The following is an 18,892-nucleotide window of genomic DNA, read 5'->3' as shown; positions in this document are numbered from 1 at the left end:
CGGTAACACAACATACAGGAACTATTTCTTTATGCCTACCTAACATAATATATGGTGGCTTGGTCATTGATGTCAGGTGCACAAAAAATCTAACACCTCCAGAAAAAGATGTTTCATCAATTTCCAATGCCAAAAAACCAGTTCCCGTTCTCCTCCTCAAAAACAAAGTATTTGCTATGTAACAAATAATAACTTAATAGTTATAGGGAACTTGCATTCACTGCAAAAATAAACATGAAGAACACAAAGTGTGCCTTTTAAACATTCTAAAAGTATATTTTAAGATGGAGATGTAAAAGCTGAGTCATCAGGAGGATATTTCACTAGCTTTGAACCCTCAGTGCCCACTCTTGCTTAGAGGAATCCTAACAGTACATACGGTTCACAAAGATCTGCTCCTCATGAGACAAGATGCTTGTCAAGTGTGCTCCCTGGAGACGGCATTCCCTTTCAGCTGTGTCCCATGTACGCCGATGGGCAAAGTATTTGTAGCACTGTCCTTGGAACTTGTGCCAGCCATAATCACAGGTCTCCGTGTCTGTGACAAATAAATAAATCACATCTCTGTCAATGGGCATGAAACACAGGCATGTTTCATGCAAGCAGATAGATTTTCTTCAGGGCAGAAGTTCAAGAAGATACCCACCTGTTAAGCAGTACAAATGCAAACAATCAACACTCATCCTTGAGACCTCATTACATTTTCCAGTACTGCTGTTTACCCAGTACAAGCTGCAAAAATATTACTTATATAAGGTGTATAACTGCAACTGGCAACTTTGTGAGCGTCCACTGCTCAAATTGTGCTGTATTTGGACAATCTCAGGAGGACATCTTCAGTCCATAACTCTTGATGAATGAAATGTCTGGATGTTGGACTGCAGTTAGACTAAATTTCATCTCAGTTTTCTGAGTCTGTATGTGGGGATGGGAATTTTTACTTGCAAGGGCAAATAGTTCTTTGAGTGACTGTACTGAATTACTTTGGTTTGGAGGAAACAAATAACTGAAAATAATATGAAGGAAAGTGCTTTTGATTGTTCAGTCCACAGATGCAAAGCTGAAGTATTATCTTTCTGAACCTACCCCTCCAAATCCTCCTCTAAAACCCACCTTCCTTGACAAAGTCTAACTTAATAAACTTTAGACATCAGTTTCTAAGGAAGGCTGTAAAACTGAAATACAAAATAATGAAATGCACATTGTCTGTGCTTGTATGAGGGATGGTACTGATAAGAATGCATAATAGACAGAAGTTTACATCAGCCAGTATATCCTTCCATCTAAAGAGAAATAAATAAACACAAGCCCTGGAACAGTAACAATCCATGGACTTGACATTAATATTTTGTCAAGGTTAGGCAGCTGTAAACAGAACAGATGGCAAGAACCAACAAAGTTCCCGTTCCAAGTTTGCTTCTGCATCAACACTGCAGGAATTAATCACAGACGAAAATCAGTATTAATAAGATTGGATTAACAAATATGATGCCTGAATGTGTCTGAGCTGTGCTTGATGATCGGAAGAACTTGCCACTGAGAAGAGTTTTAGGAAGGAATGGGAGAAACAATAGGGAAAACTCAGACTGTTTTGAGTTACGGCAGATGAAATGGCATCATAAAGGACACTTCAGCACAAGATTACAGCTTGTTCTCACTACAGCCAGTTCCAGCTATCTAAGCACATAATGGCTCACCCTGAAAGAGCTCAGTTGCAGGATGTTGAAGAACTGAAACACAAAGTTTGGCCTTCCCCACCCCACCCACCAAACAGAAATTTGCCACTTCCCACCAAGTTTTACCAACCCCTAAACAAATCTGTGCCTGAAAGCAACTGTCTGGCATTTCCAGAGGTATAGATATGTTCTGGGTATGAAATTGGATTTATATTCAGTGAGCCAATATAGTCAATAGTCAATAACATGCTTTGGCCAAAGGGGAGCTTTTTGCATTAGTACAGAAAAAGCCAGATATTACAGTATATGCCAACGACATACAACTGCAAATTCTTTAACTATGATATTTCTTAGGTTTGAACAGCTACCACCTGAAAGACAATTGTGGAATAATTTTTTCACAACAGAAGGCTGTTTCTTAATTCATAGCAGGAAAAGGCCATTCACATCCTGAAGCACCAAAATGTCTATTTTTTAAAAAAAGTATTTAAATCTTCCAAGATAAAAACTAGAGTTTACATGTACATAAATGGATTTAAAAGTGCAAACATACCACTTCGGAGGTTTATCAGAATTTCTCTGACAATTCCTGGCAACACTGATAACAGAGCAGTCATTGTCTTAGGAGTCTGGTATCAAAATCGTTTTCTAAAAGTCATCACCACAGACATAAATCTACCAAACACAAAGGCTTACACTGATTATGTCTCTTCTATTTTCAACAAGTTAAGCTGTAGAAAACTGCTTGTGCCTTGAGTAATCCCAGCTATGAAAAAGGAATGTAATCTATACTACCAACTTGTTAGTTTTTTATCTTTTCCCTCTTTGTATTCTGTATGAGGACCAGGCTGCAGATACAGCTTTAATCTCTGGCATCTAGGCCATTTTAAAGTTTAGTCTGCCTTTGGCTTTCTAGAACATTTGTTTAACCACACAATGCTGACTAACAGTGCTATGTCCTTTGTGAAGGCACTTAAGATTTTATTATTCATCTTGTTCAGGTACACCCTTGTCCCACAGGAAAGAAGTCAGATAATAACAAGTAGCATTGCATGCTGAGAAAATCGTGGCCAGAGAGCATTTCCAGGCTATTCTAATCAAGCCTTTTCTGGCCTCTGCTAGGGAAGAAGTGCGCGATTTAAGAGAAGATCTGCTGAAACGCACATGGAGGAGGCAAAGATGCTTGAAAACACAAAACCTAGAAGACTGGGTTCAAAGAATGAGCAATAATGGCCTGAGCATGAATCATAAATAACAAAATTTCTTCTCGTAAGGTAGAGGGTGCGGAACGGTGACATAGGTACTCTTAGTTGAAATGCCTGCACTGCCGTGCACATAAAACTCCCTCTTATCCAAAATGGCATGTTTTTTTCCGAAAGGGAAAAGTTGAATAACTTCTTCTGCACCTGTTTGTAGACCAAATCTACAAAGACAGAAAAAGACAGAGATGATGGCTACAAAATACGTACAATTTTTAGAATAGGAAAGAGAAGATTTGGTGTTTGGTTTGGGGTTTTTTGGGTTTTTTTGAGAGGAGAAGTTAATGAGAAGAGGGGAGAAAGGAATGTGGAAAGGGAGAGTCAGGAGGCTAGAGGATGAAAAATGCAAACCATGCAAGTAAAAATGTGGGGACTGTTTTGTCTCTGCAGTGTTTTGTCCTGAGTGTGTGTATCTTACTACGTTAAAAAAGCTGAAACGGTGACACAAAGGTAAGGCCTTCATATAGGTATAAGTTATTAATGCCTTTACTGAACCAGTAAAGTCTAATTGCAGGTGGCTGTACATTTTCTGACCCGATCACCTGTGAGCAAATAGGTGCAAGCACTTACTGGATACAATACTCCATGTACATTGTATACTTATCCAGGGAGGTAATCACAGCTTTCTGTAACCTTATTCCAGAACGTGATGGAAAGACTGAAACACTCTTGCCATATTTATGGTGTTTTAAAAGTTGTCTGACTAGACTTAAGATTTACGACAATTTACAGGCCTTTTCAGTGATGTGTGCAAGGAGTTACTTACACAGCTTCTGTTCTCTGTAACTGCAATTGTATATGTATAACAACATCTCTAAACTCTGCATTTAAAAAAAAGTTCTCTGTAGGTTTAATACATAGATAGCTACTGCTTTTTCAACAGCTGCAACAAGCTGTTGACAATAGGTGCCTTGTCTTTAAAGAAATTCCATAAAAGGCTTAAAGAAAATAAAGAAACACAGGTACTAGAACATAATGAGAGTTCTACTCAGCTGTGAATTTTATCTGTTATTGTCTGCCTTCAGCTAATGAACAGAAGTCTGAGGGCCATTAGCCCACACATCTTGAGGAGAAACAATTTCTCTGGTAAACATTCAAAATAATCTCTTCTCAGCTGAAAGACATCAGTTAGAGACCATCTGTTTTCAGAAAGTATCTTTGCACTGAGCCCTTCTCAAATACTTCCATCCCAAGCTACCAAGCCCTGGGAACAAAGTGAATCAAATGAGACCAGAGTAGTCACAGACATTTAAACAATGAACTTGGGTTATAAAAAACCATTGTTCCTGATATGATGATTAAAAAACCCAGTTGTTTTATTTTCAGAACCTGGAAGGCAACAGCTGGTTTTATTATCCCAAGGAGGCACATCCCATAACAAACAGATATATGCCGTTTTGGCACACAGGTCCATGCATGCAGCTGCATTTGGTAAACAGGCTAGCCTAGGTGCTCCTGCAGAGATCCTGCAGTGGAGAAACCCAAACCTTAAGTTTAAAACACAAACACAATTCCTTGAAAGCAGGTAGACACCAGTTAGAATAGCAAAAGGAGAAAAAGAAAAGGAAGCAGAAAATTTAAATAGGTGCTCGTCCAGTCCTGATAAAGAACACTTATTCTTGAAACTGAGGTTCAAATTGCAAGTCTCTACCATTTTGTTGTTTCCCATGTAACTATTCATGAAGGAAGGTACTCCTCACCACAAATACAGATGGCCAGATAATGCAACAACAGACTTTCATATACCCCACTGGTCCCTGGGGACTATTCTCTACAGTTGGTTCCACCAGCCCAGTGTGAAACAGGGTATCAAACAACCCTCCTCTCCTCTTTCCTCAAACATGGAGCTTGCAAAGCAACACTTCAGGCAACAAATTGGGAAGATCTGAGCTCTGGGCTCATTTATCTGGACACCGAGAGTACTCATAAGGGCTTTTCACAGGGGGATGACAATGGAAAGACTGATGGCTCCCCCAGGGTAAGACTTGCATGAAGATCTACTGTAGCCTGCAGTCACCCTTTGAAAAAGTGTTTTTGGCATATTTCTGCATTTTCAGAAGTGATGTTCAAACGTCACCAAGTGGCATGCAGAATATGCATCTGTACTTTGAAAAGATACATTTTGTGGGCAAAAGAGAGTATTATCTAACAGAGTACTCCACTCACATTTAATCTAGTCTGAACCAGAGGCGATGCTGGCTTACTGAGCCACCAATCTAGTTTAAAAAGGAAACACCCTCAGCTGCTCTATTTCTAACATCAGACAACTTTAGCTCTCTTCAGGAAGAAGTTCCTGGGCTCAGATTGTCTGCTGAACTGTTTCCACCTGGCAAGAAAAACGGCTGTCAGGGAGCCAATTACAGCTCACTGAGTCTCAGGATTGATTTCCCTCACCCTAGGTTAGATCACCCTGAAGGCTCCTCTAACTTCTACCACCTGCTGGAGCTGCCCGATGTGCAGCTGCACTGTCCTCTGGTCACATCCCCTCCTAATGCTGAGACAGGCGTAATACATCAGCCAAAAATCCTTTAGTCTAGAAAAGTCTCACGGGGGCATTTGGGTGAAATTCTGAGCTATAAGTTTTTCCTGTACCAGTGTGATGGGACAAGGACACGGTGGAGTTGTCTCCTACTTTGAGCTTCTTTTCCAGAGGCAATGTACACTCACTGCTTCCATTCCCTTCCACAGCATTTTGAATACTCAGCACCATGCCTAAGAAAGGCCTTCAGCCTGACTTTTTTCAAAGCTTTCTAAAATGAATAGTATATATTGGAGGGGGAAAAAAAAAAAAAGAGTAATGAAATATAATCTCGGTGTGCTCAACTCCACCTTTCCTGTGGTACCGAGGTACACATTCTGTCGTTCTGGCTGGTCTTTAAATCTAGTGAGGTCAGGACTGGTGCCTTGAAATAAAGCCTGCTTGCCAGACAAGTGTGTCTGAATTGCCAACACAGTTTTATTTTGTCTGGTGGAGTGGAAATTTGGCACTAAATGCTTTTCCCAAGTCCCAAACCACTGCAGGACTTTAAGTGGAGGAAATTTAAATTCCAAAGCTGAGTGAGCAGGGCTCTGGTTCTGATTGACAAACTAGGAAATGTTCCCATTAACCACCTAAAATGTGCTCTCAGGTTGGTCATAAAAAGCAGCTCAAAGCTACCACGGTACTCAGAGCCACTCGCTACTATGGATTTGCTGCAATGAAGGGGAGGAGGAAGGGAGTGAGAAGATTTATTTCTTTTTTGTGAAAACACTGTCAACTTGTAATTTTGGAGAACAGATTCAGAAAGACCTTTCAAATTGCAGGGTTAGCCAGACTACAGAAAAAGTTAAACAGTGAAAAGTGCTGGAGCTGGTCAGTTTTGAGAGTTTTCAGCTCTGACAAACAAATCTCTATAGGTTGAGCTAGAAGAGTTTGCAAACTGCCTTTCACTGAAGATGAGAAACAAACAGGAAAATAACACAGTATTAATTAAACAAATCCAAAGGCCTAGTTCATTCACTTGTGGCCAAAACCATTCAGCCGAAGAAAAAGAGAAAAATATTTTCATAAGCTTTAGAAAGTACACCTTAAAACACCACTTATTTTTCCCATGGAAATGCCTTCATGAATTTTACTGACAAAACAGATTTTGCTACCCTATTCCTCCTCCTACATGCACATACTGAGTAAGCATCTTGCACTGTCAGTATTTCTTGTAAATACAGTGGGATTTCTTGCAGGCAATGTTCTAACAATTACAGAGACCTGGATGTTTAATCTGATTTCAGTTGTCCAGTTTAGAAAGCCTTTTACAACTTCTTTGTAATTGTGATCCTGCACCTACTATTCCTAAAATAATCACAGAACAAATCGGTTTGAAAATTCTGGGATGAAGTTGTAAAGGCTATGGTTCCCAGTGGATGAGTAATCTGGCGTGTTCAGTAGATTATTGCTACTTTCCAGCAATACTTGGAAGTTACTGGTTCTGATATGTCTCTCATACTGTATATAATTTTTTAGGACAGAAGCTTGGTCAGAGAGTAACTCTGTTCCCACTGATTATTCCATAAGCATCACTACAGTAACAAGAGAAACTCAGTATGTGTCTTCCCCATCATTTGCAAGCCAATATAAGCAGGCTGTGCTTGCCTTGGAACCACCTGAAAACTATACAGCTGTTGTTATTTTGACACAGAAACTGCACAATATATCACTTTATATTTGGTACAGGGGTAATGTGACTTCTAGTCAGGTTAGCATGTGGATAGAGTTTGCTTTCATCCATCTGCAAAAGATGGTGCAGATTTAACAAACAAAAAGTCCTGAGCCACAAATTATGGGAGTCTAACACACTCAAAAATTATAACCTCTCCTCATCGCTGATGACTTCCCACAGATTTTGACAGTTTCTTCCATCCTTTCAATTTTAGGAGGCTTTGCCTAGTTGCTCCAGAAGGGTCTTGAAATGGAAACAGATGACCTTGATCACCATAGATTAAAGAACACACCTTACCTTGTTCACAGAGAGCACCTACATAGCTTGGCAGACACAAGCAAGTAAAGGTATTGAGGCCATCTATACACGTGGCTCCATTCCGGCATGGGTTAGACTGGCATTCATCGATATCTACAACATAGAGATAAAAGTGTTTTTAAAATCCACCCACCTCCTAAAAGGGAAATGTTCTTCAGCTTTAGTCATACTTATTACTAGGACCAGTTCAATCCAGAAGAATGAAGTATTGCAAAAGATCCAAATGACCAGTTTATTTGCATGATAACTGATCTCACTACACACAACCTTCCTTTCTCTTCATCCAGACGCCAAGAAGCAGTTTCCTCAGGAAATGTGACATTACTGACCCACAATTTTATATCCTGCACTCTAACTCCTGAGTTAATTTCTAAAACCTAGACCTTCAATTCCTCATTTTGTAGCTGAGAAAGAAGTGATACTGTGCAGTGTGTAGTATTTTCCTGTACTGGCAGAAAATTTGACTTAAGTGTGTGACCATGGCACAAAAAATTCTCATCAAGTATTGGAGACCTCAAATATCTTCACAAATCTCAAATATTGGAAATCTTATCATATATCATCAAACAGACTGCTAATTTCAGTCTGCAAAGCAGCATGCCCTGGCATCTTATTGGTTTGCATTTCTCATTTCATCCTTGTCTAATATTATCAAGGTAAGGACAAAGCATCATAAAGACAATCTCACTAAATGACCAGTCAGATAGTAACATTCATAGTCATGCACAAGTTTACTGCTAAGCCTATGGCTCTAGAGTAAACAAATAACATTTCTCTCCCCTGCTTCTCTGGCTGCTAAAATACCTTGTCTTTGCCTTTTAAATTGGAGCACTAGTTCATTTAATATAATTATTTTGTGCATTTATTTGCACAGGTTATAAGCTATTATGTCTCTTTATAAAGATCATATGGTGTTTTCTAATGAGTGCTGTTTCTCTGAAACAATCACAGCATAAACTTTGCAAACATCTTAGTCCAAAGTGAACTGCTGGTAGTGATTGACTATTAAAGTATAAGAAAGAAGTTAAACACATCTACAAACCACCAAGCAGTTGTGCAATCCTAGGAATAATTGCTGCATCACCTGAAAGGTTTTTTAAAGATACTTTTATTTAAATAATTACTTCTGTTCAAATTTTATGCTAGGTCCTATTTGTTTCAGTCATTTGGAAAGCTCTCAAATCAATGTTTTATGCCTCATATACAGTCCATCCCTGAATCCAGGGCTAAAAACGCTGAGGTTTACTTTCTTAAGCACCACAGAACATATTTCTATATGGTGACTGGCCGTGGAGTGTCGCACTCCAATTTGTTAATAAGCCACTAAGAGTTTTAGGGGGCAAGAAGTGGCCAGATTATTCTTTTATAATCTAAAAAAAAAAGAGAAAACTATTATCTCTGACCTCTGGTTTGCAACCAGGGCATGCAATATTCTCTGACAAAGAAGAAGATTTAAGATGCAACATCTAAAACTTGATATCTACCAGCAGCAACCCACTAGGGAACTAGCAAACTCATCAACATGAGCTAGGAAAGCAGAGAAAAACACTGGCTAATTATTTTTTTAATCATATACTGTCTTGCTGAACACAAATAAAACCATAGTAATCCTGACAATTGTGCTGCACTGATATCAACCTTTGGGTGGGGTTGTTTTTTTTCTCCCAAGCTATATATGATGAGTTCTTTATACTAGGTTCGAAGGAGGTAAGGGATAAAACTAGGTGCACCAGAGATGACCCTGGGGGCAGCATGCCGATGTTAGGGGTGGATTCGATAACCCAGCTCAAATGCATCTATGCCAACACACACAGAATGGGCAATAAACAGGAGGAGCTGGAAGCCATCGTGCAGCAGGATAGATATGACTTAGTTGCCATCACGGAAACATGGTGGGATGACTCCCATGACTGGAGTGCTGCAATGGATGGCTACAAGCTCTTCAGAAGGGATAGGGAAGGTAGAAGAGGTGGTGGGGTGGCTCTCTATGTTAGGGAATGTTTTGACTGTACAGAGCTACATGATTCTGATGACAAGGTGGAGTGCTTATGGGTGAGGATGAGAGGGAAAGCCAGTAAGACAGATATTGTGCTGGGAGTCTGTTATAGACCGCCCGACCAGGTTGAAGAGATGGATGAATCGTTCTACAAGCGGCTGGCAGTAGTCTCAGAATCGTGTGCCCTTGTCCTTGTGGGGGACTTTAACTTTCCAGACATGTGCTAGAAATATAACACAGCAGTGACTAAACAATCTAGGAGGTTCCTGGAAAAAAAGAAAAAAAAAAAAGAAAAAAAAAAGAAAAAAGAGGAAATGGCCTCAAGTTGAGGCAAGGGAGATTTAGGTTAGATATTAGGAAAAATTTTGTTACTGAGAGGGTTGTCAAATATTGGAATGGGCTGCCCAGGGAAGTGGTTGAGTCACCATCCCTGGAGATATTCAAAAAGCGAGTGGACAGGGTACTTCAGGACTTGGTTTAGTGGGCATGGTTAATGGTTGGACTCGATGATCTTGAAGGTCTTTTCCAACCTAAATGATTCTATGATTCTATGAGTTTAACTCATTTTAGTAACATTGCATGAGTTTTTTTCTTTCAGGTTTGGCAGGCAACTGTGTAATAGGCAAATCCATGTTTTTTATCAGGGAATGAAAGTTACAAATTTTCAAAAGCCTAAACCAGCTCTACACTAAACAGCCAAACTACCACTTCTATCATACTTTGGCTTGCTGATGGAAGGAAAAGCTAGTTATTCTGAACTGTACTGGTGAGTCTCTTCAAGCTCCCAGTCATAGCAGGTAAACACAAATGTCACAGGCAGCTGAGGACCAAGAGGTCCTCAGCTAGAAGAGTTACCAAAATACTAACTTATACCAAAGATGTATACAATTATGATCATGTGTACAATTTTCTTGAAAAAATATCAAGCTGGCATTCAGTGCTCAGCTTCCTAGTCACATTTGGGATTAGTTTATCTTACCACTCTTTCAAATAATTACACAAAGCTCTTAAGAACTATCCCAAATATTAATGTTTATTTGGTTTTAGCTGATGTATTTATGAATTTAATGTTATGAATTCTAGGTCATATAGTTCATTTACAATTGTCTTAATGTTTGTGTACATACACATCTATGCACTTTATTGGGAGAGACAAAAGGGGTAAGGGGACGTCCTTCATTTTATGGTTCTCAAGTAAGGCGTCATTGTAGAATTTTTCAAATGTCTATGTATTCTTCAACTTCAAAACACACCACTTTTGCAGTTCTTATGTATGAAAACTTTATACTAGACTTAATCAGTATCTAGATGGCATCAGCTTACCTAATTCACACTGCTCGCCGTTGAAACCTGGCAAACATGTACAGATGTAAAATGAACCACGTGGATAACAGGTACCACCATTAAGGCAGGGATTGCTTTTGCATGGATCTTGGCCTGTTAAACAAGTAGAAAAAGAATTGACACTGTAGTTTAAAGGAACTGGTGTCTTTTTGATTTTTTGGAAGAAGAAATCTTTCTTCATTTCTGCATGGATGTTGCAGGCTTTACTGTAGTTACAGAAACTCTATTAACATAATAGACTACTGAGAATAAGATGGTTTTGTAAAATAGTAAAGCTTATTTTCAGGCATCACTATTTTCAACTTTAACAACAACTTGGCATTTACTATGAACCAGTATAAATAATTTTCGGAATTATATTTTTTCATAGCAATTTGTACTATATTTGGCAGTCATGATATTCTATTGAGGATTTAGTTTGCATGACATGACAATTAATTATAGCTGAAAACAGTTAAGCATATGCAAAATGAATGGAAAATGTTTTGGGGTTTTTTTTCAACAGGGTTAGTTTATGTAGAATGATTGGGTACACAGAACATACTGGCTGGCTGCTGTTGTTTGACTGTTTTACATTTGATCAACCAATGCCCACAGTCTTATTTCTTTGAAAGAATGTTTTCAAACATGCATATTTCCTACCTGTGTTTCTTAAAAACAAGAATACAAATATAAGTACTGAATACATTCGTAACTGAACTAAACATTAAGATAAAAGCTTACCTGCTGTGAAATCCTCAGTTGTTATGGGAGTTATCATTTAAACAGCTTTTCCTTGCAGAGCTTTATGCCTTCTAGAGATGTTTATTTCAACTGAGTTTAGATACCTAGGTATCTGCATTTGATTTAATGCCTAGGAGCAATCACTCACACAAGTACACACTAGATAACCATTTCTAAGTATTAGCTTCTCAGAGTTAGAGGAAAATCATGAAGACAGTCCTTCTGGGATACAAGAAGAAAGCCCTGGCTTTGAGAACTTAAAAAATGGGTGAAAGAGTTCTGTAACCTAAGTTAATTCAGAGACAGAAGGAAAGTTTAGATTTTTGGTTATATTTTTCCAAAACATCTGACTATGGTTTATGAATTAAAAGATAAGTAACATCTATTTTACCCTTGCAAGTTAGACATTCAAAGAAGTCTTCCTAAAGCACCAAGTTCCCTATCTAGTCACTGGAAAACAAAAGGTTCAGTTGAAAGCCTCCAGAAGAAAATCCCATCTAGGTAAGATGGGATTGTAATTAATTGGGCAAGATCTTGCTTTGGAGGTTTTGAAAATAATCTGATCATATCCACAAAATAGGGTGCATGTTTTAGGACTGCTTCACTGAAAGTTGCACATGTAGGGCTATGTTAAGAACCTAATGATGTTTATCATGCGTTTACTGTCTGTCCTCTTACGGACTAGGTATTTTCCCAGTAAACATTTTCAAATTGACACCTATCTGGATTATTTGAGGAAAAATAATAGAAAACCATACAAAATTAAGCCAGTTCAATTCTTTCCTCAGCTATATCTAGATAAAATATGAATTGAAGCGATGCTACTTGTACTGACCCTACCTGCATCATCTGTGTGTTTGGTGAAATGGTGCCTAATAACCATTATGTAAAACAAAACATTGTGGCAAATGATGTCTAACAAAAAGATCTGTAATTTATGAGACAGACACTGTATCAACCAGTTAAAGCTACAGACAGGCTGAAAACATGAAGTCTCAGTTTTCTTTTGTCTGGAAAGTCATCTTGTAGCTTAAGAGAAGTTAATTTTTACAGAAAATTAGGATCCTAAAATGCACACTGGATCTGCTAAGTCAACTGCAAAATGTTATAAAACAACCCTATCTATAAACCAATTGTATAAGTACTATCATCATGCCAACACAAGAAAAGCTATCAGACAAAATTATCTGTTGGAAATTGGAAAATTAAGTAATTACAGCTGAATTCTCTACCACAATCAATGTTACCTTCCTGTCTTTTAGAACTGGCTGGTCACCTCAAGTCTGATCCAGAGCTCCATGATGCAAACACTCAGGAAAAGTCACTGAACTTGAGTTTTGGTACCCCCATTCTCCTTCACTTTGTAGAGGTTACAATCATGCTGACTTCAAAGCTTGAGGCTCATGAGTTCTGTTGTTACTTCATTCGGTGCTCTGATTGCCATACCTCTTATCAGAGTTAAGACACACATTTACAAGTACCATAACAAACATATAAGACAGTGATCATATTTGGAAGTTACCTGGAATTTGCACTGCTGTGCCTTCAACTGAACCCACACTGGTGCCAATCAGGAAATCTGATCCATTAGTGACTTCCGGAAGGGAAAATGATGAAGTTACAAGTTCAATAGTATTTGGCTCCTTAGAGCTTATCGTTGACTGCTTATTTTGATATGGACTGTTTCCAGGGGCAGTGTCATTTGTTGCAATGTTAGAAGAAATTGTTGTGATCTCCTCTCGACCAAACAAAGCTGATTGTGTTTCCATGCTTCTATCCAATGGTTGTGAAGATGAAGCTGGCATTGTAAATGCTTCCTGGTCAGGTTTAAATACTTCATTGTCAATAGTATTGGGTGAATCTGAAACAGGTGTGGAAAAAAGCCATGGGATCTCTCTCTCAGTACTTCTGTCACCTTCTTGACGGGGGTTATTCACTGTCCCTGAGGAAGCTTCAACTTCTATTGTGCTAACTTTCGGAACATCTGTGTTCACTGTTTCTCCAAAATTCAGAAAAGCAGTAGGCAATATGTGTATTGATGGAGAATCTCCAGAAACAGTAGCTTCTTCCTCAACAGCCAAATCAGTTACAGTTACAGTCTCCTCCGTTCTGTCTGTTACAAGTCTATTAAAGTGAGGAGTACTTTCAGTAGTTGTACTTTCTGAAACAGGCTTGGGAGAAAACTCCAGCAGAGAAGACTCTGTTCTGTCGAGAAGGTCTGTAGTGGGTGGTTTATATGTTGCTGCAATATCAGAACTAACCTCTCTGAAGGTACCTTCTGATGAATGATCGGACTGATCTGAATCCTTTGATGATGATGTACTTGGAATGATTACCTCAGGATACTCAGATACTCCATTAACTAACTGAACAGTTACTGAGGATTTAGGAGTTTGAGGTACAGAAGAAAAGCTCACTGAATCTGTTCCTTCATACTCTGCTGATGCCGATTTTGTGTTTGTGTATACTGTAGGATGCTTTTCTTCATTCTTGCTAGATGATACAGTTGTCAGTTGGGTTGTACGCTGTGTGGTGACAACATTTACATCAAGCATGTCAGTTGTCAAAGACTTTTCTGTCTCAGTAGTTAAAACTGGTGTAAGAGAAGGAACCACAGGCTGCTTATCATACAGTTCTTCTTGGCCCATTCCAGAAAAGCCAGAGACAGAGATTGTTTCACTTTGATCTGCTATTACTCGGTTGTTTGCTGAAGTATTCAGCTCATAGGTGTCTTCTGTTGTGCTTGTTACAACATGTTTAGACTCATGAGGCACATGAGGGCTTGCCATTGATGGTACTGTAGGAAGGAAAATGCCCAGTTCAGAGAGTTCGGTAGTGATAAGAGTGTCTGTTGCAAACTTCATGGCATTTCCTGAACCCAAATCCTTGTCATCTGATTTTGGTCTGTGCCCAGCTGTTACAGATTCACTACTTGGCTGACTGGAAGTAGCCAAAGAAAGACTATCACCAGATCCAAGTGTCTTCTCTTTGGTTATGGTAAATTTAGGTGTTGATTCGTATCTCTTCCCTTCAGCTGTCATGCTATCATTACTGCTGTATGTTGATTGTATGACAGGATTTGGCATTGTCTGCACACTTATTATATCTTCAGGCATTGATTTTGAATGATCCATATCGATAATCGTTGTTTCTTCTGATGGGATTTGAAGTCGTTCTTCAATTAGTGTAATATCACCATAAACAGAAACATTCAGTATAACACTTCTTTTATCATCAATCACAGGAATAATTTTCTCATATATCCCAGTATCACTTGTTAGTTCTTCCGATGTAGCTGTCTTTGGTTGAACAGCAGATGGATTTGCCACAATCTCTTTTTCTTCTGTAAAAAGGGATGCTAGTCCTGTGATCACAGTCTGTGATCCATCTATCGGTGCCTCTGTTGTCACTTTTGACATAGGGGGTATTGGCAAATGAGTAATCATATCAGGAGAAGATGAATCCAAAACACCAACCCAGCCAGACCCTTCTCCAGAGCTTTCAGGTAATACTCTGGCTGGCATTTTTGTTGTTGAAGTGACAAGCGATTCCTCTGTTTCAAGATCAGGAGTTCTACTCAGTATTACAGAAACAGGAGTTATGCCATCTTTAATCAGCAAATGTGAAGTTTCCTCTTGAGAAACAGCTTTAGAAGTAGCTGTTGTCCTATCTGTTTCATTTTCTCCTCCCCTATAGTTAGTTTCCTTCTTGTGAGGTTCTTCAATTGCAACAAAATAATGTGTCATCTCTTTAATCTCTTTAGAGCTGAAGCTCTTGGAAGTCTCTTCTGATAAATCTGGGGAACTGGTGATCATTGAGCTCGGGAACTGGTCTTCTGTTTCTGGCAGCAACTCAGTTACAGCATTTGTAACGTCTTCAGTAACTTCAGCATTTGATTCAGTACTTCCTCTTTTAAAGTCTTGTATCTTGTCAGTTGAAAGTTTGGGTCCCATACTTGCAGGATAAGAAGTTTGAGGACTTGAAGTACTCAAGACTTCTTCAACAGCCAATGGCACTCCAGAAGGAATAACAGCAAGGTCGTCTCCCGATCCTTGTCCTGAAAATAATGGATCACTGATGACCTCATCATTTGTTAGCTTTTCTTCTTCAGGTGTCAGTGATCTGGGAATATCTCTTGTAGGGAAAATATTTTGTACCAACTCCTCCTCTTGCTCTATATCTGTAACTGGAGAGCTTATGTATTTCCTTTCAATCTTTACAGGCTCAGTTACTCTGTCATCATTAAATGGCGAAAGTATTTTTTTAAGAGATTCCGTTTCTAATTCCTTTTCTTCTGAATGTGGACTGACAGTTGGAACATTTGGAAATCCCAGATGTTCATGGTTAGCCAGTGTACTTTTAAAGAATGGGTCTGTTGTTGTTTCTTCAGAAGATTCTATAGCTTTTGGTGAAATTTCCCTTGGCCTGTCTTCCCCAGAATGTATATCTTCCACCAAAGGAATCTTTGTAGGAAAAGCACTCACTGTCAGTTCATCAGTTGTTTTCTCTTCCATTCTTATGTCAGTCACAGTTCCCATTGTGGTTACTTCATGTTCAGTACCCGTGACTAGCTCATCAGGTTCAGTAGTATAGGCGTGATCCATAGACGGTGGGCTGACAACTTTTTCATCATACTTCTCTTGTGTTTCTGGTCTCCCAGTGGGTGAAACTGCTGTTTTTGCAAATGATTCAATGAATGTGTCTGTTCCTCCAGATCCCTGGTCAATAAATGAGAAATTACTTCCAAGTATTTCTTCAGTAGGTCCATTAGACATTAGTTTTGTGATGCTGCTGTCACCTTTGAATTCTTCTCCAGAGCCATGTTCAATCAGAAGAATCTTGCCTAATGAGACAGTTGAAGAACCAACTTTTGCATTTTTGCTTTCTGTAGGTTCAGCTACTGCTTTTATACTGCCAGTACCATGTATCACCATGATGTCATGAGGGCTGTTACTAACCACTGATTCTGGAGTTGATGTGACCTCTTTTATTTCTAAATCTTCAGTTTTATCTCCTGGTGCAACATGAGATATTATCTCTTTTCTAGAACCAGGACTAGTTTTCACTACAGGAGGAGTTGTGTAAGTTGGTTCTGTTTCTTGATTTTTTTCTCCTGGGTTTCCCGTACTAAACACATCCCAGGACATCTGACTTGCTACTCCAGGCTCCTTTGTTAAGCCATCTGACTCAGTACTTGAAACTGATATTGCTGATTCATCTGTTCTTGCATGTTCTTCATATTCTGTTGTTGCATTCTTCAGTGAGGCATGATCTATGCTGTAAACTTTTCCTTCGTGCTTTTCTGTTTGTGTTTCAGTGACAGGTCTTAATGGAACTGAAGTCAAAGTAGCAGACTCAATGGTAACATCTATGTCTCCAGAACCTGGATCAATAAACGGGGAGTCAGTACTTACCACTTTTCTTGTGGGACCCCCTGAAAATATGTCTGCTGGTTCTTCTGCTGATCCTTCATTTATAAAAAGCTTCTTCTCTCTCCAGAGAGGAATGGTAGTGACCTTTTTGATTTCAGAACTTATTGTACCTGTTACCAGTACTGTTCTTCTGAACGGGGTGGGCTCTTGACTTACAGTTCTGACTTCACTAGTAGTGCTCCCAAGTTCGCTCAACTCCAAATTTCCTGCTGCAGCAGTAGCTGAATTTTCCTGACTTGAATAAACAGTGGTCTGCATTTCTTTTTCATCTTCAATATTCTTTTCAGTTACAAGAGAGCTGGCAACTACTTTCTCCATAATAAAGTCAGACACAGAATTGGTGGCAACAGTTACTTCAGAACTTTGATCAAAAGCAGAATAAAGAGTGCTTATTCCTCTGGGCAAAGCAGAGGTGATTCCTGAAATGGTTACAGAAGTTTCTGTTGGCAGTACTGTGCCAGAGCCCAAAGAAATATCTTGCATTGAAAGTGTTTCTGTTACTGCTTTTTCCGTTGTCATGGCTGAAGTTACGGTGATGTCCTCTTCAACATCTCCAGAGCCTTCTAGAACTCTAAAAGAAGCAGCACTCATCTCAGGCTTTGCTGTATGACTACTTGTTTCCAGAAGATTTTCAACAGAGGAATTTGCATTAAGTTTAATAGTTGATTTATAATGATCTGAAGTAGAGGTTGCCTCTTCTGGAATAAGGTCTTTCACACCTATGCCTACCGTAGCAGTATGAAAAACTGCATCCAGAGAAGCAGTTACAGCAAAACTTTCCACCGTAAATGCATCAGGAGCAGAAGTTATACCAGAATTCTTTTCATCATCTTCCTTTCTTGACATTGTCACAATTTCTGAGAAGACAGAACTGGATAAATCAGATTCCGTGGAGCTATCTCCAGAAGATTCGTTACTAATCAAAACCAAGTTTTTTGCATCTTTAGTAGAGCTCTCCTCAGTTCTATCCCATGTTATGGTCTCTTTATCTTTTTGCAGTGACTGCTCATATGAAGAAGTAATGGCTATTGATTTATCTGTTGCGGCAACTTCTGACTCACCACTATAAACAGGTTCTAACATTGCAACATCTGCTGTTGGTTGTGTAACTTCAAATGCCCCTATTACTTCTCCAGCTTTGCTTGGTTGCATAGTACCAGAAGCTTCAGTTTCAGGTATTATAAATGTGTTTGTTTCATTGATTTGAGAAAAGGTTACATTTTTTGAATGTGCAACACTTTCAATTTGGTCACTTCTTGCTTCCTCAGCTTTTGTGCTCTTAGGTGCACTAGTAACTTGCTGCTTTCCATTGATGAACTGCAAAGCTGGAGGAGTTGTAACATCAGTAGTATTTTCACAGTCTTCCTCTTCTTCAAACTGTACAAAGTCTGGAAAGAAAGGATCCAATATTATATATTCAGATGAATCCTGCACAGAGTCTGAAGTACAGGGTTCAGTCTGAGCTGATTCTGCATCAATGTGGGGTTCATCTATTGCATGAGGAAGCATGTGGCGACTGAACAGATCCAAAAATTCATTCACCGGATGATCTGCAAAAAAAAGAGAGCTTTTCATAATCCCTAAGTGATAGCGATGGTTGCGCATTATAGTAGACATATGAAGTACAAGCAATCCATAGGAGAAAAAAAAACAACAAAAAAATCAAAATGAACATAGTAAATTTTCTATTGACACAAAGTTAAATGCTGCCACCGTGTTTGACCTTCTAGTTGAAGCCTTGATTATGTAATGCTGTCAATTGCCAGGCATGTTTAGTCCCAAATGCACACCTGAGCTAACTTATCCTAGACTATTCAGCAGAGATAAGAAATGGACAAGATGAAAACCATTTTTAGACCAAAAGACTCTGGTCCCAACCTGCAGCAACTGCTTCCAATGATTTGAGACACTAGCTAACCTTTACCAAAAATTGAACTTGGACAAAGCT

General features: G+C 39.0%; 1 protein-coding gene across 3 annotated transcripts in view; it reads right to left on the bottom strand.

Annotated features, from left to right (window-relative positions):
• VCAN (versican) overlaps positions 1-18,892 on the bottom strand; it is a 112,482-nt gene that overhangs the window by 18,953 nt on the left and 74,637 nt on the right. For all 3 annotated transcript variants that reach the window (XM_069776885.1, XM_069776887.1, XM_069776886.1), the window contains exons 8-11: positions 13,035-18,494; positions 10,769-10,882; positions 7,429-7,542; positions 380-538 (exon numbers count right to left, since the gene is read on the bottom strand). In XM_069776885.1, the coding sequence (XP_069632986.1) occupies positions 380-538; positions 7,429-7,542; positions 10,769-10,882; positions 13,035-18,494 (5,847 nt within the window). The remainder of the gene's footprint in view (positions 1-379; positions 539-7,428; positions 7,543-10,768; positions 10,883-13,034; positions 18,495-18,892) is intronic.

Source organism: Haliaeetus albicilla, chromosome Z (genome assembly GCF_947461875.1).
Source record: "Haliaeetus albicilla chromosome Z, bHalAlb1.1, whole genome shotgun sequence".
Classification (NCBI taxonomy): Eukaryota; Metazoa; Chordata; class Aves; order Accipitriformes; family Accipitridae; genus Haliaeetus; species Haliaeetus albicilla.
The sequence above is the reverse complement of the archived record's forward strand: the minus strand, read 5'-3'. Positions and strand labels throughout refer to the sequence as shown.